The 21,448-nt window shown below is 48.1% G+C and overlaps 2 protein-coding genes and 1 long non-coding RNA gene across 6 annotated transcripts; 2 read left to right on the top strand and 1 right to left on the bottom strand.

Annotated features, from left to right (window-relative positions):
* The first annotated feature begins 194 nt into the window (after positions 1 to 194).
* Positions 195 to 7,515, top strand: ABCB6 (ATP binding cassette subfamily B member 6 (LAN blood group)). Its single transcript, XM_081095738.1, has 19 exons — positions 195 to 1,062; positions 1,380 to 1,517; positions 1,765 to 1,951; positions 2,149 to 2,250; positions 2,415 to 2,598; positions 3,415 to 3,536; positions 4,044 to 4,153; positions 4,350 to 4,415; positions 4,588 to 4,713; positions 4,868 to 4,944; positions 5,028 to 5,091; positions 5,204 to 5,289; positions 5,497 to 5,554; positions 5,762 to 5,866; positions 6,207 to 6,381; positions 6,516 to 6,628; positions 6,854 to 6,948; positions 7,023 to 7,091; positions 7,232 to 7,515. The coding sequence occupies exons 1-19, from the start codon at positions 514 to 516 to the stop codon at positions 7,341 to 7,343; spliced, it is 2,538 nt and encodes an 845-aa protein (XP_080951864.1). The 5' UTR covers positions 195 to 513; the 3' UTR covers positions 7,344 to 7,515.
* A 120-nt stretch (positions 7,516 to 7,635) lies between these two features.
* ZFAND2B (zinc finger AN1-type containing 2B) lies at positions 7,636 to 10,697 on the bottom strand. Of its 4 annotated transcripts, none has more exons than XM_081095746.1 (10): positions 10,645 to 10,697; positions 10,459 to 10,534; positions 10,092 to 10,186; positions 9,814 to 9,945; positions 9,532 to 9,683; positions 9,184 to 9,279; positions 9,014 to 9,074; positions 8,859 to 8,926; positions 8,247 to 8,319; positions 7,636 to 8,136 (listed from the first exon to the last, which is right to left on the bottom strand). In XM_081095746.1, exons 2-10 carry the CDS (start codon positions 10,511 to 10,513, stop codon positions 8,116 to 8,118), a joined length of 753 nt encoding a protein of 250 aa, XP_080951872.1. In that variant the 5' UTR covers positions 10,514 to 10,534; positions 10,645 to 10,697; the 3' UTR covers positions 7,636 to 8,115. The 4 variants fall into 4 exon arrangements, with proteins under 4 accessions (XP_080951872.1, XP_080951870.1, XP_080951873.1 ...); XM_081095744.1 differs by having other exon boundaries at positions 7,636 to 8,040; XM_081095747.1 differs by having other exon boundaries at positions 10,459 to 10,531.
* A 129-nt stretch (positions 10,698 to 10,826) lies between these two features.
* LOC308522377 lies at positions 10,827 to 20,094 on the top strand. Its single transcript, XR_013996236.1, has 3 exons — positions 10,827 to 10,938; positions 11,386 to 11,466; positions 19,969 to 20,094. It is a non-coding gene; the product is annotated as an uncharacterized lncRNA (long non-coding RNA).
* The last annotated feature ends 1,354 nt before the right edge of the window (positions 20,095 to 21,448 follow it).

Below are 21,448 nucleotides of genomic sequence, written 5' to 3'. Positions count from 1 at the left end.
CAAAAGGGCCGTTTCCGATCCAAGGCTCCTTGGAGGTCAAGGTCTCCAGCCGGATGGGCGGTCAGATTTCCCGCTCTGAGCACGTGACCGAGCTGACTCCGCTGGTTTGTTTCGCCTTCCCCAGCGCCCCATCCCCCGCCCCTTCGGTGACACATCGCCAATGGCTGGGAAGGGACTGGGCGGTTACGGTGGGCGGCGCTGCTGCAGAAGAATGCGGCTGGAGTCCGGCACCACATCCGTGTGGAGCGGACTCAGCCCGGGGTCCCAGCGAGCGAGGGGCGGTCGGCAGAGGCGGCGGACGTGCCCTGCGTGAGTGCGCCGAGTGCGTGGCGGCGGCGCAAGCGCGGAGCGAGTGGGCGGTGTGGCTGGGACTGGGTCCACGTGCATCCCTGACAGCGACCCCCGCGGCTCCATGACCCGAGGTCGCCCGGCATCCGTGCCCCTCCCCAAGCGGCTGGCCCCGTTCGCCTGCCCCGCAGCCCCCGCAGCCTCGGCCTGCGGCCCCGCATTGCCATGGTGACTGTGGGCAACTACTGTGAGGCCGAAGGGCCCGCGGGTCCGGCCTGGGCGCAGGGTGGCCTGAGCCCCTGCTTCTTCTTCACCCTCACGCCCTCGGTGCTGACGGCCCTGGGGACTCTGGCCTTGGTGCTGGCCCTTCCCTGCAAGCGGCGGGAGCGTCCAGCAGTCACCGACGCGCTGTCTTGGGGGGCCGGTCCTCGTGTCGCTCCCTACGTGCTGCAGCTGCTTCTGGCCACACTTCAGGTGGCCTTGCCCCTGGCCAGCCTGGTTGGTCGAGTGGGCACTGCGCGGGGGGCCCCGCTGCCAGGTTACCTGCTGCTGGCTTCCATACTGGGCACCCTGGCCGGCGCCTGTGGCTTGGGACTGCTCGTTGTGGAACGGAGCCAGGCGCGGCAGAAGCTAGCAATGGGCGCCTGGATCAAATTCAGCCACAGCCCAGGTCTCCTGCTCCTCTGGACTGTGGCTTTTGCAGCCGAGAACTTGGCCCTGGTGTCTTGGAACAGCCCACAGTGGTGGTGGGCAAGGGCGGACTTGGGCCAGCAGGTGAGGGGCCTCATGGGAGAGTGGAAGCATGGGTGGCAGGGGTTGGGAAGAAGGATGTCAAGTCTGTTCATACTGGCTCCACGCTTTGGGGTGACTCTTAAGGGAAGAGGGAGGGGCTGACGCTGGCTGGGAGCTGATAGCCAGCTGGTAGGGCGTGTCCATGCTGAGTCATTGTGGATTTTTCTTCCCAGCCCATTAGATGCTGGGCCCCAGGAGGAACCAGGGTGCGTGCCCATGGTTCAATCCCCAACCCTGTTATTAGTAGTAACAATGGGATTTGGCCCTGTTTGATACTCTCCTCACATGTTTCATTCTAGGTACAGTTTAGCCTGTGGGTGCTGCGCTATGTGGTCTCTGGAGGGCTTTTTGTCCTGGGGCTCTGGGCTCCCGGCCTTCGTCCCCAGTCCTACGCATTTCGGGTCAATGAAGACGATCAGGATGTAGAAAGGAGCCAGGTACACCTCAACTTCTGAACCTTAGGGTCTGTCTTCATTTCCTGGCATCATTTTTTCCTACCATAATAAACTGTTTCTTACCCAAACCTCACATTGTGCCCTGTTAGCCTTTCTGATCCCATCAGGGCTTACTTGTGGGTCTAAAATGCCTGGGGTCTGCACTCCCTTACATTTTTCCTAGAAGGTTTCTGGCTAGTGCACTTCTTTATGATTTCTAAGCTTCCCTCTATGTGTTTCACCATCCTAGGTTCAGTCAACAGAGGGGCCACCAGCATCTACCTGGCGAGACTTTGGCAGGAAGCTCCGGCTACTGAGTGGCTACCTGTGGCCTCGGGGAAATCCAGCTCTGCAACTTGTTGTGGTCATCTGCCTGGGGCTCATGGGGTTGGACCGGGGACTGAATGTGTTGGTGCCCATCTTCTATAGGGATATAGGTGAGGGAGAGGGGTGCCAGCTTAGCACTCTGGTCCTTCATTGGACTGGTTAGGGGTGGGGGGCGGTCAACCCAGGGCACTGCGACAGAGTTGAGAGCTGGGTGGTCAGAAAAAAGCTATGGCTGGTGCCTGGGGCAGTCTCTTCTGAAGAGGGGACTAGGGGGCCATAAGTGGGCTTAGACTCATTTTCTCCATAGTAAACTTGCTGACTGAGAAGGCACCTTGGCACTCCCTGGCCTGGACTGTTACCACCTATGTCTTCCTCAAGTTCCTCCAGGGTGGTGGCACTGGCAGTACAGGTATGGGGGACTCTCACCCTGGGTGGTACGGCCCCTCCCTCTCCTCCCCATAGTTCCCTCCCACAGGCATTCCTCCCCTGGACTCTTTGGTGCTTTCTGGCCTTTCACATCGGGGTGCTGGGCTGATGTCAATTGTCCCCTTAGCCCTACTGAATCCTCCTCAGGCTTTGTGAGCAACCTTCGCACATTCCTGTGGATCAGGGTGCAGCAGTTCACATCTCGGGGCATGGAGCTGCGCCTCTTCTCCCACCTGCATGAGCTCTCACTGCGCTGGCACCTGGGGCGCCGAACAGGGGAGGTGCTGCGAGTCGTTGACCGGGGCACAGCCAGTGTCACTGGGCTGCTCAGGTACCAAGCCCATGGAAAGGAGTGTGAGGGGGTGGGACAGGAAAAGCAGGGGGGCCTGAGAACTGACCCAGCTTGGGGAGCTGCCCCTTCGCCCTCTTCCTTGTTCTAATAAGGTTAATGTACATATGCTCTGTAATAACTTAAAGTAGATTGAGAGCATATCTCTTTTGAATTCTGCTCACTTCTTTAGAGGTTTCCACTGCATTTAGTGTGCTGAGTTCTGCTTCTTGGCATTTTTACATGTATATGTGCAGACTCCCAGAACTAAAGTGGTATTGTGAAGGTTTTTCCTAAAACAGGCACAACATAGGGGTCATCCTCAGAGTTGCATTTTTTTTTTACTTTTTAAATGTATTTTTTATTGACTTCAGAGAGGAAGGGAGAGGGAGAGAGAGATGGAAACATCAATGAGAGAGAATCATTGATTGGCTGCCTCCTGCATGCCCCCTACTTGGGATTAAGCCCACAACTTGGGCATGTGTCCTTGACTGGAATCGAACCCAGGACCCTTCAGTCCTCAGGTGACACTCTATCCACTGAGCCAGACCACTAGGGCCTCACAGTTGATTAACAAAATGTTACAGAGATGTATTCTCATTGGAGCATGAAGATCTCCCTCTTTCATTATGATAGACCCAGAGCATGCTGTAGTTTGGGCATGCTGTGTTTACTTTAGCCATCCACCTCCTGAGGGGCATTTAGCTTGATTGCAGTCTGTTGCTGTTGAAAACAAAAAACCACACTGAAACTGCTAGAGGCAGAGTTGCTGGCTCTGAGCCCATATACTTTTCTTTGTCACTTGACTTCCCCTCCCAGCTACCTGATATTCAACGTTCTCCCCACACTGGCTGACATCATCATTGGCATCATCTACTTCAGCATGTTCTTCAACGCCTGGTTTGGCCTCATCGTGTTCCTGTGCATGAGTCTTTACCTCAGTGCGTGCTGCTTGGTGAAACCAGCTCCCTGAACTCTCCAAGGACTCCCTTGAGCATGAGCTCTGACCCCACTTGGGTGACCCAGTTTGGAAGACTATAGATTAGTGGACTTGAATAGTCTCCTCAGCGCCCAGTAATGGTGGATGGGCATACTCCTCTGCCATGGACACGTTAGCGTAACCTGTGTGGAGGGCCAGGGCATCGTGGTCATATTAGGTCCCGTGTGGAACGAGGCAAGGAGAAAGCGCACTATGTCACAGAGGCAGCTGGCCTTGATTTGCTCATCAAAAGCATCTTCACAGATGAGGCTTTGTACAGGCTGCAAAGATATCTTGGACACAGCCTCTTCCCTCAGGGAGCTTAGGATGTTCTCTCTTCAGAACCTGGGTCCCTGGGCTGTGACATAGGGTTAGTGTGTAGTAGGCATCAGACATACACATGTGGTTTCTGCTGTTGAAAATGTTGTCTTGATCTCTTCTCCTTTTCCCTCCTCCTTTCATGCTATAGCCCTAACCATTGTGGTCACTGAGTGGAGAACAAAGTTTCGACGTGATATGAACACACAGGAAAATGCTACCCGGGCACGAGCCGTGGACTCTTTGCTAAACTTTGAAACGGTAACAGAGGCCTTAGTGGCAGTGGTGTGAAGCATGGAAATATGGAGGTTTGTGCCTGGGACCACCGAGGCTGCTGAGGAGCTGGGGGGTGCAAGATGTGCTATTTAAAATTAGGAAGGAGGGATTGGGGATCTGGAAGCAGTGATCCAGGTGCTGAATGCTGCAGCCATGTCAAATGGTGCTTTGAATTCATCAGGTGAAGTATTACAATGCAGAAGGTTATGAAGTGGAACGTTATCGAGAAGCCATCATTAAATATCAGGTGAGCACGCTAGTTTGAGGCCTACTGACAGCAATGGCCTGGCCTTGTGGCATTACCAGAGCCAAAAAGAATAAAATTTGGGCTGTGAGGTTGAAGGTGCCTGGGCCCAGGTTTGGATTTGGTGATGGTCAGCACATATGTGACATTCCTCTCTCCCATGTTATTTCCACAGGGTTTGGAGTGGAAGTCAAGCGCGTCACTGGTTTTACTAAATCAGACTCAGAACCTGGTGATTGGACTTGGGTTGCTTGCTGGCTCTCTGCTTTGCGCGTACTTTGTCAGTGAGCAGAAGCTACAGGTGAAGGAATTGTGCTGGGGACAGGGAAAAGGGGGCCTGGGGTCTATGTCTGGCCACCAGGCTCCTGGGTGGGAAGCAGAGAGATGACAGGAAGTGGGCAGGGTGATAACCTGAAGGCCTCTGATGGATGATCCTCTTCCCTGGATCTCCACAGGTCGGGGACTTTGTGCTTTTTGGCACCTACATCATCCAGCTGTACATGCCCCTCAACTGGTTTGGCACCTACTACAGGTAACCTGATCCCTGGCCCTCACGTCAGCAGTGCATTATTTCCCTAGCTCCTCAGCGGAGCTCCAACCATCACCTGCTTGCAGGATGATCCAGACCAACTTCATTGACATGGAGAACATGTTTGACCTGCTGAAGGAGGAGACAGAAGTGAGTGAAGAGAGAGGAGTGGGGCTTGGGGGAGTGAGAGCCGCGTGGTATTTCTGGTGTCTGGAGAATACCAGACCTGTAACAGCGCCACGCCTTGGTGACACTCTCCCAGGTGAAGGACCTTGCTGGAGCAGGGCCCCTTCGCTTCCAGAGGGGCCAGATTGAGTTTGAGAATGTGCACTTCAGCTACGCTGATGGGTGAGCCCCTCCCCTTTTGCCGTCCCTGGACCCTTTCCCACTGTCTACTTACTGCCTTCCTGTCCCTCATCCCTGCTTCTTAGCTATCCCTGCTTCTTGGGAAGAGAGCCCACACAGGGGAGGGTCAGGGCCGAGTAGTAGCTCTGGTGATGGAAGGGGGCACAGGGAGTGCAGCAGGCCTGCTGACCATACCCGCTCTTCTTGCAGGCGGGAGACCCTGCAGGATGTGTCCTTCACTGTGATGCCTGGGCAGACCCTGGCCCTGGTAAGAGGAAACCCAGCCACTTGGCCCAGCCTTCTCCATCTTCCCTTATTCCAGTGCCCATGGTAGCTTGTCACCCAGGCTGGGAGTTAAGAGAGCCCTGTCATGTGTGGTCACATGTGAATGGGCAGCCTCCATGGACATTGGTGCCCTCTTGGAGAAAAAGCCTTAAAAGCCAATAGGCCTAAGAAGGAGTTTCCCTTACAACAGGTGGGCCCATCTGGAGCAGGGAAGAGCACAATTTTGCGTCTGCTCTTTCGCTTCTATGACATCAGCTCTGGCTGCATCCGAATAGATGGTCAGGACATTTCCCAGGTGAGGTTGTTTGGGAGGAAACTGTCATTGTGTGTAAAAGAATGGTAACTGCTGAGCATCCAGCGAGAGGAGGAGATCTCACCTCTTCAAAAAGCTGGGGCAGGAGACCTTAGCCTTTCTAGCACCATCTTACCTACACTAGAGTCATGTATGGTGCTGTCCACGGTACAAAGATCAGCAGCAGTCTAGGGAAGCAGGGAGAGAATGGGACTTCTCTCTTTAGCGATGGGGAAACAGAGAGGTTGAGTGACTCGTCCACACATGTGCTTTCCGCCAGCCCATCCTTCCTGCTAGGCCTGGGGGGATCTCACAGGCCAGGAATATGATCTCTTGGCCCCAGGTGACCCAGATCTCCCTCCGGTCTCACATTGGAGTTGTGCCCCAGGACACCGTCCTCTTCAATGACACCATTGCCAACAATATTCGCTATGGCCGCATCACAGCTGGGAATGATGAGGTGCAGGCTGCTGCCAAGGCTGCAGGCATCCATGATGCCATTGTGGCTTTCCCTGAGGGTGAGCTTCCCTGGCCCTGTTTTGCCCTGGGCTGTTACTCCCTCTGTCCTCTGTTCCATCCCTTCCTTGCCTCATCTAAACACAGAAACCAAGTTTATCATGTGTGACCTGAGGGAGGTGGGCAATATCCACAGGGTATGAGACGCAGGTGGGCGAGCGGGGACTGAAGCTCAGCGGTGGGGAGAAGCAGCGCGTCGCCATCGCCCGCACCATTCTCAAGGCCCCCAACATCATTCTGCTGGATGAGGTGAGGGCCCTGGGCAGCCTTCATCCCCCCCCCCCACCCCCACCCCCGGCCCTGCCTGTGCCCATGCCATTCCTGCAGGGCACTGTTTTCCAGGAATCCATGCTTCACAAAACACCTTACAGTTCTCAAGTGCAAACAAGATTCTTTTTGATACCTGAGACCTTGGCCAGCAGCTTGCTGGGAATTTGGGTGGCAAGGGCAGTTTTACCCAGACCCTCTCTGTAGGCAACATCAGCGTTGGATACATCTAATGAAAGGGCCATCCAGTCTTCTCTGGCCAAAGTCTGCGCCAACCGCACCACCATTGTAGTGGCACACAGGTACAGGACCGGGGCAGCAGGCAGCGGGGCCACTTTTGGGGGTGCAGTGGGTAACTGGTCTCTTGACTTCTCAGGCTCTCAACTGTGGTCAATGCTGACCAGATCCTCGTCATCAAGGATGGCTGCATTGTGGAGAGAGGACGGTAAGGGGCACAGCAGGATGAACAGGCTGGGCCTCAGAGAGGAGCTCTCGCTCTCCAAATCCATTATCTCTGCGGGCTGGTGGCGAGGACTCTTGTGGTGAAACTGATAGCTGGGACTTACACTTTCCTCCTTGCTCCAGGCACGAGGCTCTGTTGTCCCGAGGCGGGATGTATGCGGACATGTGGCGGTTACAGCAGCAGGGACAGGATGAATTCGCTGAAGATACCAAACCCCAGTCTAAGGAATGGTGACCAAAGTTGTGGCTACTTCCTTCCCAAAGGGTCACTGAAAGGGAATAAGATGTACCCTTCTTCCATGGCATATTTTATCCTGGTCTCGGGGTGCTGTGCTAGCCAAAGTGGGGGGAAGGGACCTTTCAGTAAAGCAATTTTTGGGGAAATAAAAGTGTGGACTGTGCTAGGACCACTGTGACTTCATGATGTGGCACACTGCAGTAGGCCTCTATCTTAGATTGGGTGAGCATTCTTGACAGGACTCTACTGGTTTTGGTTGGAAAAGAGAAAGAAACACACCACTTGGATGTGCTATTAACTACCAATATCCTTTATTCCTCCCAGGACCCTCCCCGTCCCCACACGTGCAGGCAGCCCCAGTGTCAGGGGGATGACATGATGCAGGGAGTTGAGTGGGGCCTGGCCAGCATCCCAGAGGGCCCAACCAGGGAACAGTTCACAGCTGCTATCTCCCACGTAGCTGGAGGGCCAGCAGGGCCTTCTATAGACTGAGTTCCACAGTTGTTTCTCTTGATACTCCCTGGAAACAGCCTTTGTGTCATTCCTCGTCTTCACTCCAGGCTGCTCTTGGCCTCCTCTCCCTGTGGACCTTAGAGATGTGAGGGCCACAGTCCTCCTCAGCTAAGCCTCCCTCCCCAAGCCCAAGGCCCTAGCACAGGCTGCAGTTGGACGGCTTCAGGCTGCGGCTTTGGGCCTGGAGCAAGGAGAGGGGGAGGGGAAGACAGGGTGTGATGTCATGGAAATGAGGGGGCAGTCCTCACTTCCAAGCTCAGCATGGGCCGGAGTCATACTGAAAACAAAAAGATAACCACCATTCCAAAACTTTCAACCACTTGGAAGAACCCCCAAAACTCCTTACTCACTTCCAGTGCAGGACCCATCTCTACCCCATCCTCATACCTGCTGCCGCTGGTACTCTGCCTCACTGGCTGACAGTGCTTGTGCTAAAGCTAAGTCTTCTTCCTCCTGAGAACTGGGAGAGAGGAGCAGCTTAAGTTGGATGACAATAATATCTAAAATATAAGCATCTGATCTGTTAGGCACCATTATGTTGAACACTTTTGAGTATTATCTCAATTTCTATACAACCCTACAATGTAGGTATTAGTATGATCCCATTTTATAGAGGAAATTAAGACCCTAATGGGTTAAAAAAACTTGGCAAACGTAATATAGTTAGTAAGCTTAATTTTTTGCTCAAGTACCTAACTATTACCTTTTTATTCTTTTAATATATTGTTATTGCTTTCAGAGAGGGAGAAAGAGATAGAAAAATCAATTATGAGAGAGAATCATTGATTAGTTGCCTCCTGCACACTCCCCAACTGGGGATCAAGCCCAGAACCTGGACATGGTCCCTGACTGGGAATCAAACAGTGACCTCCTGGTTCATAGGTCGATGCTCAACCACTGAGCCATGCTGGCCAGGCCTAACTATTATCTTGCAACAGATCAGAGTGTTCCCACCTATCTCTTTCCCACATCCCATCTCTTTCACCAGAGAGTAGGTACCTTGGGACCTGGGGTTTGGTCTCTGCCAGGGACAATTCCAGGGCTCGCTGCAGAGCCTCATCCTCACTCTGCAAAAAAAGAGAAACAAGACCAGTTGCCTTGGACTTTACTCTGTGTGGGTTTGCTTCTGTCCGTTCAACCTCTGCTCAACTCACCAAGCCATTCTGCAAAGCAATCACTGGAGGGGCAGTCCATGATGGAGACTGGGCTGTGGCTCTAAGGCAGACATTCAGGAGGCAGAGGTCAAAAAAAAAGAAAGAAAAATAAAAGAGGTAGAGGTCAGAGATAAAGGAGGAAAGGGGAGAGAAGAAATGGGGAGGCCTACCTGCTGGGAGAGGTAGATGAAGGCAAGGTCTGACTTGGGCTGGGGATGGTGCTTGTAGAAGAAGCCAGACCTTGTGTTCTGGAGATGGCAGCAAGTCTGTAGGGAAGAGACATTCTTGGCATGTGTCCTAGGGTAGTCAGCTTGCATGCTCCTCCCAGGCCTTACCAGGGAACTCAGGAGGGAGTTCCTCCGAACAGTCTGGAAAAATATGCACTTGAAAAGGAAGTTAAGACTCCCTAGTCAAAGAGGACAGGGTTCAAACTTCCCAGCTTGTAGTTATAAAGACTGAGTCAGTTCAGAAGGATGGAACGGTCCCATAGGTTAAGTAGAAGACTTGGCTGCAATTACCCTGCCAGGCTGGTTGGGTGCCCCTTCCCAGAGCAATCATGGTCCAGTGGGTGACGATGCTTGATGCAGAAGTTTCGGCCACAGCGTTCACAGGTCAGTTTCATCATTTCCCGCTGCCGGCAGCCAGAGCGTTCACACTTATTGGTGAAGATCTGAGGTGGAGTTGAGAAGGTTTGTCTCTGCTGAAACTGACCCCCTTTTCCAACCCAGTAAGAATAGTTGTTCAGGTGTCCAGGCATCCATAAGCCCAGCTGGGTCATGGCCAACCCCTCCAATGCTTACCTTACGTTTTTGCTGTGCTGGATCCGAGCGACAGTCTCGGTCAATGTGCTCCCCGACAGCACGGTCAGGGGGCTCCCCTCTGGCCACAGGCACAGGCACGTTACAGAGTGGGCAGACAGGTACTTGGATATCCTATAGTTAAGGAACAGAGCTCAGTCTGTGACCCACTCCCGCTTCAACCAAATCTCTGGTCCTGAAAGAAACTCAGACAATAAAGGAGAGGAAGCAGGAGGCAGAGGAATTGGAGGGATTCCGCATGCATCCTCCATCACCCTCACCTTTTGGTAAGCAGATCCACAGTGATGCTGAGCATAGGCCACATGGTCTGCACAGAAGATGCCCGAGCAGGCGTCGCACTTGAGCGGCAGAAAATCTGCAGGGAATATGTCAGACTGCAGGTCCAGCGGGACCCTGACATCGTTCCGGGTCGCTCAAGCCTTCCACTCCGAGGAAGGAAAACACCACCTTGTTTGCAACAAACCACCCGGCTCTAGTCCACTCTCCTTAGCCACGCCCCCTTTGACACCGTCCCAACTTCGAGCCCGCCCCTCCCGGCATTCCCAGCCCCCGGAACCCACCCTCCGTCTTGTCTGCAGCTCCAAGCCCCTCTCCACCCGGTCCCACCCCCTCGCGCTCCGCCCTCACCCAAGCGCTGACAGCTCGGTTCGGAACAGTGCGCCCCGAGATCCGGAAACTCCATCGCTGGGCCGGGCGAGGCCTGCTGGGAGAAGAAGAAGCGATGCTGAGCATTTCTAGGGCTCCCGCTCCGGGTCCGGACTCTGGGGGGGCTCCCTGCCCCTCCCCATCCTCTCCCCCGCCCAGCCGTGTTACCGGAGCCTCTGCGTCTCCCGGTCCAAAGGTCCCACTCCTCCCCCAGCGCGCACGGGCGCACTGACGTCATCGCGCAGAGCGGCACATCTCGCGCAGTCGCAGGGCGGCCAAGCGGGCCGAGCCCCGCCCGTGAGTGGGAGGGGGTCGCAGACTGAGCTCTGTTCCTCGGCTATAGGCTATCCAAGCACCTGTCGCCCACCCTGTAATGTGCCGGTGCCGAGCTAGGGACTGGGTTGGCCCTGCGCCGGGACTTAGCTCCGCGTAGGGCGAAAGGACCCGCGAAGCCGAGCACAGGTGATTTGTTGGGGAAGGAGGATTGGGGTGGATTGGGATCTTTCACAAGACGGTCCTTCGCCCACTTCTCACCCTACACCTGGCCATTTCATTCACGGCCACGGCTGCACTTACTCTCCACCAGCTGACTCCCATATTTCCCCAAAGTACAGATTTCTCTCCAGAGCTGCAGATCCTTCCTTCAGGCTTTGCTCTGACGCCCTTTCTGTAAGGCTCCCCGAACCATCCCCAGGCTGAGCTAAGCACACCGGCTATGTGACCTCCCCGGGTCTGTTCCAGCATCCGTGTCATCTTACTGTAATCGGCTGTTTACACACACAAATATACTGGGAAGTCAGGAACCACACCGCCCTGGTTCTGTTAGGTTCCTGGCACCCAGCGCGGTACCTTAAGCTGTGTGACTTGTGTGTGAATGCGAATTACTCACAGAGCTGGTTTTAAATGCAGATTCCTGGGTCCCAGAGCTTCTGATTCGGGAGGAAGCACCCAAGCACACAGATGATCCATGTACAACACACTTTGAAAAACGTAAGACTTGAATATTCCGAGTGCATATTAAATATTTCTGGAATGAGGCATGAGAGTCACCGGACTGGTGTTCTGCTTTTCCTCCGGCAGCTTCCAGCTTCAGCACATTTTGCTTCTCACGTGCCTCTCTGGCCCCTCATGACTGGGAATGGTCGCACCCTTAAATTTATCTTCCCATAAATTTGACCATGAGAGCACATAAGCTTAGAGTTGAGCAATGTCCTCCAAAATGGAGGATTAACCCAGGCCACAATTGGAAATGAGAAGACACTCCCTTCTTATTCTTCCCCTCTCTCCCCCCTCTAACTTTTGGCTCTATTTCACGATGTGTTTGCTTCTTCCGAATCCTTCCACGTGCCTGTCACTGGATGATACATTCAAAGAAAAAGACATACAGGGTAATATGGCAGTACTTTCCAGGGTTTGACAAGTGTTATTCAAGCCAAAACCTAAGGGGTGAGTAGATTTTGGCTAGGTGAATCCAAGAGCGAAAGGAATGTGGTGGAAGGAGATGGCATTCCAGGCAGAGGAAACAGCAGGGACAAATGAAGATAAGAGAGAACAAGGTCCTTTAAATGCGCTTTAAAAAAAGCTTGGGGTCGAGACCGGTTTGGCTCAGTGGATAGAGCGTCGGCCTGTGGACTGAAGGGTCCCAGGTTCGATTCCGGTCAAGGGCATGTGCCTGGGTTGCACGCATATCCCCAGTAGGAGATGTGCAGGAGGCAACTGATCCATGTTTCTCTCTCATCGATGTTTCTAACTCTCTATCTCTCTCCCTTCCTCTCTGTAAAAAATCAATAAAATATATTTAAAAAAAAAAAAAAAAAAGCTTGGGGTATCTGAATCTTATATGAGGCAGGCTAGAAGGGAAATGAAACTGGAGAGCTAGCAGAGGCCAAATCACCTCAGGTATTGGAGGCCAGTTAGTATTGAGAATTTTATTTATTTATTTTATTTTTTAAAAATATATTTTATTGATTTTTTACAGAGAGGAAGGGAGAGGGATAGAGAGTTAGAAACATCGATGAAAGAGAAACATTGATCAGCTGCCTCCTGCACACCCCCTTACTGGGGATGTGCCCGCAACCAAGGTACATGCCCTTGACCGGAATCGAACCTGGCACCGTTCAGTCCGCAGGCTGATGCTCTATCCACTGAGCCAAACCGGTTAGGGCAGTATTGAGAATTTTAACAAAAATACAATGAGAAACTATAAATAGTTTTAAGCAGGGAGCGACATGATCAGATTTGTATTTTGGAAAAGTCACTTTGGCTTCAGAGTAGAGAAGAGATTGGAGGAAATATGAGATTGGAAGAAAGGAGACCAGGTAGGAAGCTGTTGCTGTAACCCAGGCAAGACATTATGATGGTCTGGACCAGAATGGGGACAATACTTAGGTATAACGAAAACTCAGTAGAGAGGTTAGATATAAGATAGATTTTTAAAAATAAGTAGCTTTCAAGTGTGTCACTGTAAGAATAAAATGGAAAAAATAAATTATATTTCCACAGTAATCACAAAGTATACATAGTCCCTGATTTATGATGAATTTATGATATTTCAACTTTACGGTAATGCAAAAGCCATAGATGATCAACAAAAACTGGTTAGACTAAGCTATGATGATCAGGAGGTTAAAGGCATTTTTTGTATGTCTTTATTGATTTCAGGGAGAGGGAGAGAAAGAAGCATCAATGATGAGAGAATCATCAATTGGCTACCTCCTGCATGCCCCTCCACTGGGGATCAAGTCTGCAACCTGGCCATGTGTCCCAACCAGGAATCAAACTGTGACCTCCTGGTTCATGGATCGATACTCAACCACTGAGCCACACCAGCCGGGCTTAAAAGGCATTTTTGACTTAATGGTATTTTCAATTTACGGTGGCTTTATAACCCCATCATAAATGAAGGAACGTCTATATTCAGAACAATGTTTTTAAAAGAAAAATTCCAACTTTATCTGCAAGAAATACTTTGACCTACTTCTATGCAAAAATTTCAACCAATTAGTATATGGGACATCTTTGACCAATCCTTCAGGGAAATTCTGGCAGCTGCTTCCCTTAAGCTGTCCTTATGCCCTGAGGTAGGCTGTGAGTGGCCATGTGTCTACATATGGAATGATGTACCTCAAAATTGTCCCTCTAAAGGTCAGGAGGCTGGGCTGACTTCTGTCTTCTATAAAAATTGGGAGTTACTGCTGGGGGTGATAACTCCCCCAGGCCCACCTCGCTCAACCATTCTACACCTGACTAAGCTGAAGAGACTTTGAGGAAAGCCCAGGACAGAAGTGCTGAGGCTGTGCTTTGAGGTGGGAAGCCATCAGAGCTCAAAGGAACTGTCCACAGCAGCAGCTGAAGTCAGAAATAGGCCAAGTAGAGGTAGAACAGAGCACCAAGGACACCTGCTACATTTAGCCAATCAGATTCAGTTTGAAATCAAGGCCAAGAGATCAATGTTCATAATACCATTGGGCCTGTAACATATAAGTGATGGGATGTCCATCTGCCATACTGTCACACTGACAGAGGGACAGGAAGAGATTATTATCTGCAATACTTTGACTGATGGGCCACAGTGAGCTCCATAAAAATAGATTGATCTTGTAGTTCATACACATGGATTTAAGTTACATCATTACCTGACTCTTTTGCATCCTCCCAAAGTTCACAATCCCCAACAAAACTGTGGCTAACTGCCATTACTTCATTGGTTTCACTTTGTCTCTTAAGATAGTTATAAGTTATACCATTAGATTCAGGACACTGTATTTCTCAAAGCTTTGTCAGAATCTCTGGTCACAACCTGAAGTCAGGCTTATGACATGTAGGAAATTCTTGATCCAGGTGTGCACCTAAAGGCCATCTGCTGTGAGGATTCAGCTTTTGAAAGACAATTGTCAAAGATCTAGTTATTTGTGAATTCCAAGACTCCGTATCTGTGCTAACCGCTACACTATGGAACCGCACCCAAGACTCCGTATCTGTTAGATCCAGCATTAATCCTGTTAGATTTAAAATTATGAAATTGCTAATGTGTGCCTTTTTTAACTAAAAAACACACACAATAATTTTGTATGGTTTAATCTAACCTAAGCAGCACATGTCACAGCCAAGAATTATTTTTCTGACCATCTGTCTAATCCTCAGTCTGCTGGGTTTTGGAACCCAGACATGTCAGCAAACAGTCACTGTCTGAGAGTGTGGTTTAAAGTCCATACACCTTAAAATCAGGTGTGCCAAATTTCTATGAACCTTAGTTCTTCAAACTTCCACCATTTCCTGCTAATCATGTCTGTGAAGAACATATTAGGGTAGCTGTCATGTCCTGATTTTAGTCAAGCAGCCATAAAAGTTAGTGTGGTGAGGAACTGAGTGTGCCATTTTGGAAGCAGATCCTCCAGCCCTAGTCAAGCCTTCAGATGACTGAAGCCAGCCCTGGCTAACATCTTTATTGCAGCCTTGTGGGAGACCTTGAACAAGAACCACCTAGCTAAGCTGCCCTCAGGTTCCTGAGCCTTAGAAATAGTGTGAGAACATGTCTGTTGTTTTAGGATGCTAAGTTTTGGAGTAATTTGTTATGCAGAAATAGGTAATCAATACACTTTGGTATTGCACTTTTTTCCGAGTTGTATGACACATTCAGAAATGTGTACAGGTCAATGAATTTTCATGAATTGAACACTCCCACATAACCAGCACTCAGATCAAGAAATAGAACATTACTACGCTGGCCGATGTGGCTCAGTTGGTTGGGCACCATCCAAGCACCAAAAGGCCAGTTTGATTTCTGTTCAGGGTACATGCTCAGGTTGTGGGCTCGATCCCCCATAGGGGGTGTACAAGAGGCAGCTGATCCATGTTTCACTCTCACATTCATACTTTTCTCTTTCTCTCCCTCTCCCTTCCTCCTTCTCTAAAAAAGTCAATAAAAATATTTTTAAAAAGAAATAAAATAGAAGACCCCCTCCAGTCACGGCTTCCCTTCTCCCAAGAGTAGCTACTATCTTGACTTCTAACAATATTAATGTACTTTATATAAATGTAATCATATATATTCTTTTGTATCTATTTTCTTTTACTCATTTTATGTATGAGATTCACCCATATTTTTGTACTTATAGTTTATTCATTCTGTTTAGTTATCTGAATATACTACAATGTATTTATCCATTGCACAGAAAACTTCTGTTATATTTACCATATGTATTTCTCCCCAACATTTTGCCACATTTGCTATATTATTTTCTCTCTCTGTCTCCACATACATCATATATTAATATACTAATTCTTATTTGTTTATTTTATTTCCAAACCGTTTGGTACAATTTACAGAGAACAAAGCCCTTTACCTCTAAAATATTCAGAATGTGTATCCTACAAATAAGGATATCCTCATATATAATCAAAGTGAAATGATAAAAATCACAAAATTTGATCTTTTTTTAAAATATGTTTTATTTTTTATTTTATTTTATTCTTTTTTAAATATATTTTATTGATTTTTTTACAGAGAGGAAGGGAGAGAGATAGAAAGTCAGAAACATCGATGAGAGAGAAACATCGATCAGCCGCCTCCTGCACATTCCCCACTGGGGATGTGCCCGCAACCCAGGTACGTGCCCTTGACCGGAATCGAACCTGGGACCCTTCAGTCCGCAGGCCGACGCTCTATCCACTGAGCCAAACCGGTTTCGGCCACAAAATTTGATCTTGAGACAATCTTTTTTCTAATATACAATTGATATTCAATTTTTACCAGTTGTCCTAATAGTGCCCTTCATAGTAAGTTTTTCTCCCATCCAGGTTCCAATACAAGATCCCATCTTGCAACTCTTGTCATGTCTTTTTTATCTCTTTTTTAATCTTGAATACTCCTTCAGTTTTGCATTATCTTTTGTGAAATTGATATTTTTGGAGTCAACTCAGTTTTTATATTCATTTCTGCAGCCACATTTTTTTCAGGCAAACACTAATACATATAATTGAATTTTTTTTAAAATATATTTGATTGATTTTTTACAGAGAGGAAGGGAGAGAGATAGAGAGTTAGAAACTTCGATAAGCTGCCTCCTGCACACTCCCCACTGGGGATGTGCCTGCAACCAAGGTACATGCCCTTGACCGGAATCGAACCTGGGACCTTTCAGTCCACAGGCTGACGCTCTATCCACTGAGCCAAACCGGTTTCGGCATATATAATTGAATTTTTTGATCAAAATATTTAGTTGCGCCCAGCTGACATGGCTCAGTGGCTGAGCATCGACCCATGAACACAAGGGGTCACGGTGATTCCCAGTCAGGGCACATGCTGGGGTTGTGGGCTCAATCCCCAGTAGGTGGCCTGCAGGAGGCAACTGATCGATGATGTTTTTCTCTCTCATTGATGTTTCTATTTACCTATTCCTCTCCATTCCACTCTCTCTAAAAATCAATAAAAACATATTGAAAATATTTAAGTTGAGTTTAAATAGTTTGGTCAAATTTGATTTTGAAATAATTTAATAATTTAATGCAATCACAAGATCAAGCTGATTGTGCAAACTTAAACTCAGAAAGGCCTTTAGCTTTGAAACCGTCAAATATGAACCTCCAAATCTAGATCATTTTCATTGCCTTTAACCTAGTCCAGGAACAAAGAACTACAAATTTGTCAGTGGGTTATTTTCACTTAGCTACCATTCACTCTAGAACAATAACAAATAGAGACAAGATATTTATTGTCGCCGAAGCCGGTTTGGCTCAGTGGATAGAGCGTCGGCCTGCGGACTGAAAGGTCCCAGGTTCGATTCCGGTCAAGGGCATGTACCTGGGTTGTGGGCACATCCCCAGTGGGAGATGTGCAGGAGGCAGCTGATCGATGTTTCTCTCTCATCGATGTTTCTAACTCTCTATCTCTCTCCCTTCCTCTCTGTAAAAAATCAATAAAATAAAAAAAATAAAAAAAAGATATTTATTGTCAATAGGTATGTACCAACCACCCATATCTATTTACATTGGCTGCTTCAATAGTTAGGACTCCAGTACACCAGTTCAGTTTAGTCCAACATACATTTATTGAACATCTACTATGTGCAGGCACTGTGCTAAGTTCTTGGAATATTCAGATGATTAAGACATAGTCCCTGCCCTCAAGAGTAAGTAGTAAAGTGGAAGCTAGACATGTACACATATACCTATGTACCCCATACACCATACTTTATACAGAGAGAATGAAGTTTCTATGTGATATGTGGAAAAATAGAAGTATGCTGAGGGAGCACAAGGAGAGCAGGTCTGATATGGGGCAGGTGACATGGGACATGAGGAAAGGCTCAAAGTACACCTTAAAAGACAAGTGAAGCCCTAGCCAGTCTTGCTCAGTGGATAGAGCGTTGGTCTGCAGACTAAAAGGTCCCAGGTTCAATTCTGTTGAAGGGCACAAGCCTGGGTTGCAGGAGGCAGCCAATCAATGATTCTCTTTCCTCACTGAAGTTTCCATCTCTCTCTCCCTCTCTCTTCCTCTCTGTAATAAATAAAATACATTTTAAAAGACAAGTGAAGTGTTTTCCAAGCAGAGGTTAAGGGGTATGTGTAGAGCAAGGTTGGGGAGGGCAGCATAGCTGAACAGAGAGGACAAGCTGTTTGGATTGAATGTGTTAAGGTAAAGAATAAGACAAAACACCTTAGGGGCAGATCTCAGGCTTCTTAACCATATCAGGGAGCTTGGATGATGTCTTGTAGCAGGAGAGCCTTTGATTAATAATGAAATAGCAGAAAGGTCATCACATTAGTGTTTTAAAATAATGTAGCCATTTGCTAGGCATGAATTTTGGTGGGGGACACGAGTGTGGGCAGGAAAACTGTCCGAATGGGCCAGATGAGAGATGAAGAGAGTGTGAATTAGGGCTGTCATGGAGGTGACAGAATCAAGAAATAACTTGGACATCAAATTAGCCGCAACTGCCCTAACCGGTTTGGCTCAGTGGATAGAGCATCAGCCTGTGGACTGAAGGGTCCCAGGTTTGATTCCGGTCAAGGGCATGTACCTTGGTTGCAGGCACATCCCCAGTAGGGAATGTGCAGGAGGCAGCTGATTGATGTTTCTCTATCATTGATGTTTCTAACTCTCTATCCCTCTCCACTCCTCTCTGTAAAAAAATAAAATATATATTTTTTAAAAATTAGCAGCAACTAGTGATTAACTGGGTATGGGATGAGGAAGAAGTTGGCCTTCATAGTTGGTGGTGCCAGCAAGCAAGATGGCAAATACAGAAAAAGCCTATCTGTTTAGGCGCAGCGGTGGTGGTGGTGAAGTGCACAGTGGAAAAAGGATGTATCGTTTTGGAATGTTGAGGAGAAGGTACCCATGGAACATTCAAATGGAGATATCTCATTGGAAGTTCTGGGAAAGGAGCTAAGATTTACAAGTCATTAACATATGAGTAGAAGCTAAGTGGGTGAACACTGAAAGTGCCCAGGCAGAATACAAAGAAAAGTGAGCCAGTGACAGACCCAATTAAAAAAAAAAAAAAAAGCATTTAAGGGAGCAGGTGGAGCAAGTCCAAGGAGACTTTCAGTGGTCGCCAACCTTTCTGACCTCACAGATCACCAGTGGTCGGCAGACCACCGGGTGGCGACCGATGCTTTAGTTAGACACTAAAAGCAAAACATGGTGATATATTGTCCTTCCATAATGGGATGAACAGTTCTTAGAATCTCTGTTCTTGATCTTTTGTACTTTTAAGGATCATTGAAATCTGTTTTGCAATATCTCTTGACCAGAAAAACAATTCTGCCTAGCACTATTATTAATTAATCTCGTCTGAAAGATTTAATTTCTGCCCTCTGAAGTCCTACAGATAACCCTTCAAAGTCTGAAGGCAGCTAATGTGACTCAACTCAGGTCTCTCTCCTGGCTTAAACATTCTCAATTCCTTCAACATAGTTCCCATGTGACAATTTTCAGCCTTTACCTCTGGAATCTCCTCTCTTGGGAACACTGCAATTTGTCAACTTGTCCACAAATGTAGCAAGACTCCTCTGGCAGTATTCTAACCTGAGCACAGTAAACCATAGGTATCTTCCTCGCTTTGGAGACTATTATTTCCAGTAACGTAGCCTAAAATTAAATTGTTTATGAGCAGCCATATTACATTGTTGGCTATTGGAATGTATAGTTAAGTGCACTGCCCTGCTCACAATATAAACATATAACCAATTCTCCCTCCTCCAGTCTGTACTTCTACAACTGGTTTTTATTTAGCCTAATTGTAGGTTTCACATTTTTGCTCATTTTTCTTTCACTCATATGAAAGCTTTTTCTTCTTCCTTTCATCTTGGGGCAGGAAATGGCCTGGACACCTGATACAAAATTGTAGACAAACACATAGCAACCATCAGATGAGGGTGAATGTCAAAAATGATCCCTCATGCCCTAGGTGGTTTGCTCAGTGGATAAAGCATCGGCCTGCAGACTGACGGGTCTCAGGTTCTGTTTTTTTCCTTTTCTTTCCTCAGGTTCGATTCTGGTCAAGGGCACGTACCTGGTTCCTCCGTTGCAGGCTCGATCCTCGGTCTCAGCCAGGGCGTGTGCGAGAGGCAACCAAAGGATGTGTTTATCTGTCTCTCCCCCTCCCTTCCACTCTCTTAAAGATCATTGGAAAATATATTCTCAGGTGAGGATTAAAAAAAAAAAAAAAAAAAAAAAAAAAAAAGGACCCTCATGGAATTCCAAACCTATGGTCAATGTTTTGATCCAACTACAGGCTTCTGTCTTCAAATTTCAAGTTTAACAAGAAAATCGATTAAAGGTGGGTGTCTTTCTGATTGGTTAATTCTCATTTTTAATTGCCTATTTATTTATTTATTTTTTTAAAAATATATTTTTATTGATTTTTTACAGAGAGGAAGGGAGAGAGATAGAGTCAGAAACATCGATGAGAGAGAAACATCGATCAGCCGCCTCCTGCACATCCCCCACCGGGGATGTGCCCGCAACCCAGGTACATGCCCTTGACCGGAATCGAACCTGGGACCTTTCAGTCCGCAGGCCGACGCTCTATCCACTGAGCCAAACCGGTTTCGGCTTAATTGCCTATTTATGATTAGAACTGTTTTTCCATTTTCTTCTGAGATCTCTAGATGATGAAAAGTTTCTGTTCCTTCAGTGGAAGTGGACAGAGACTCAGTTATCCCTGAGGATTTTCTCAGGCAAATGTGAAACAAATGGAAAGAAAAAATTTCTCAAAGCTTAGAGGAGATGTGGCATAGAAGCCAACCTCAAAAAGTCAGGTAGCATTGCCACATGGATCCTCCAGCTGGAGGCTGAGGAGGTGAACTCATAAAGGCCATCTGCTTAGTTCTGGGCTTTCTCCAACATTGTTCTTCCCTAAAGAGCAAACGTTCCATGTCCATTCTTTGTGAAGTCAAGATATTAGATTGGTTCTCGAGTGTCCATGTCCTTGAGTGTCTCTCCGCTTGTGCACTATTAATGGACAGGGGCTTCCTGTTCCAGTGTGATTGCTGGAGCCACTGCTTGGATGTGGATCCTGGCTCCACCCTTTACTAGGACTGTGGCCTCCTGGAACGTTAGACTGTCTATAAAATGCAGTGAATAACAGTGTATCTCAGGATTGTGAGGGGAAAAAATAAGTATCAACTCGTTTTAGAAAAGTGCTAAGCATATTTTATGTATTCAATTAGTGGTAGTTACTATTCTTTAAACAATGTTTTTATTAATTTAGAGAGGGAGAGATAGAAACATCAATTGGCTGCCTACTGGGAATTGAGACCACAACCTGGGCATGTATCCTGACCTGGAATCGAACTGGCAACCTCCTGGTGCATGGGATAATGCGCTACTCAACCAACTGGGCCACACAAGCCAGGCAATAGATACTATTTCTTTAGTATTCCTTGGTCTGAAATCAGTTTTGATACAGGTATAGGTCCTGCTTGTTTGGTCTCCCCTGTATATATAAACCAGAGCTGAGTTATT

This window comes from Myotis nattereri (assembly GCF_964212035.1).
Source record: "Myotis nattereri genome assembly, chromosome: 7".
In the NCBI taxonomy this organism is placed as follows: Eukaryota; Metazoa; Chordata; class Mammalia; order Chiroptera; family Vespertilionidae; genus Myotis; species Myotis nattereri.
Note: the sequence above shows the minus strand (reverse complement) of the source record. Positions and strands in the feature narration are given on the sequence as shown.

Coding starts and splice junctions, on each gene's coding strand:
- ABCB6 (XM_081095738.1), top strand. CDS start 514: ATGGTGACTGTGGGCAACTACTGTGAGGCCGAAGGGCCCGCGGGTCCG. Junction 6,382..6,515: donor CATTGTGGCTTTCCCTGAGG/GTGAGCTTCCCT, acceptor CAATATCCACAG/GGTATGAGACGCAGGTGGGC. Junction 6,629..6,853: donor ACATCATTCTGCTGGATGAG/GTGAGGGCCCTG, acceptor CCCTCTCTGTAG/GCAACATCAGCGTTGGATAC.
- ZFAND2B (XM_081095744.1), bottom strand. CDS start 10,513: ATGGAGTTTCCGGATCTCGGGGCGCACTGTTCCGAACCGAGCTGTCAG. Junction 9,946..10,091: donor GTGGATCTGCTTACCAAAAG/GTGAGGGTGATG, acceptor CCTTAACTATAG/GATATCCAAGTACCTGTCTG. Junction 9,075..9,183: donor TCATCTACCTCTCCCAGCAG/GTAGGCCTCCCC, acceptor TGTCTGCCTTAG/AGCCACAGCCCAGTCTCCAT.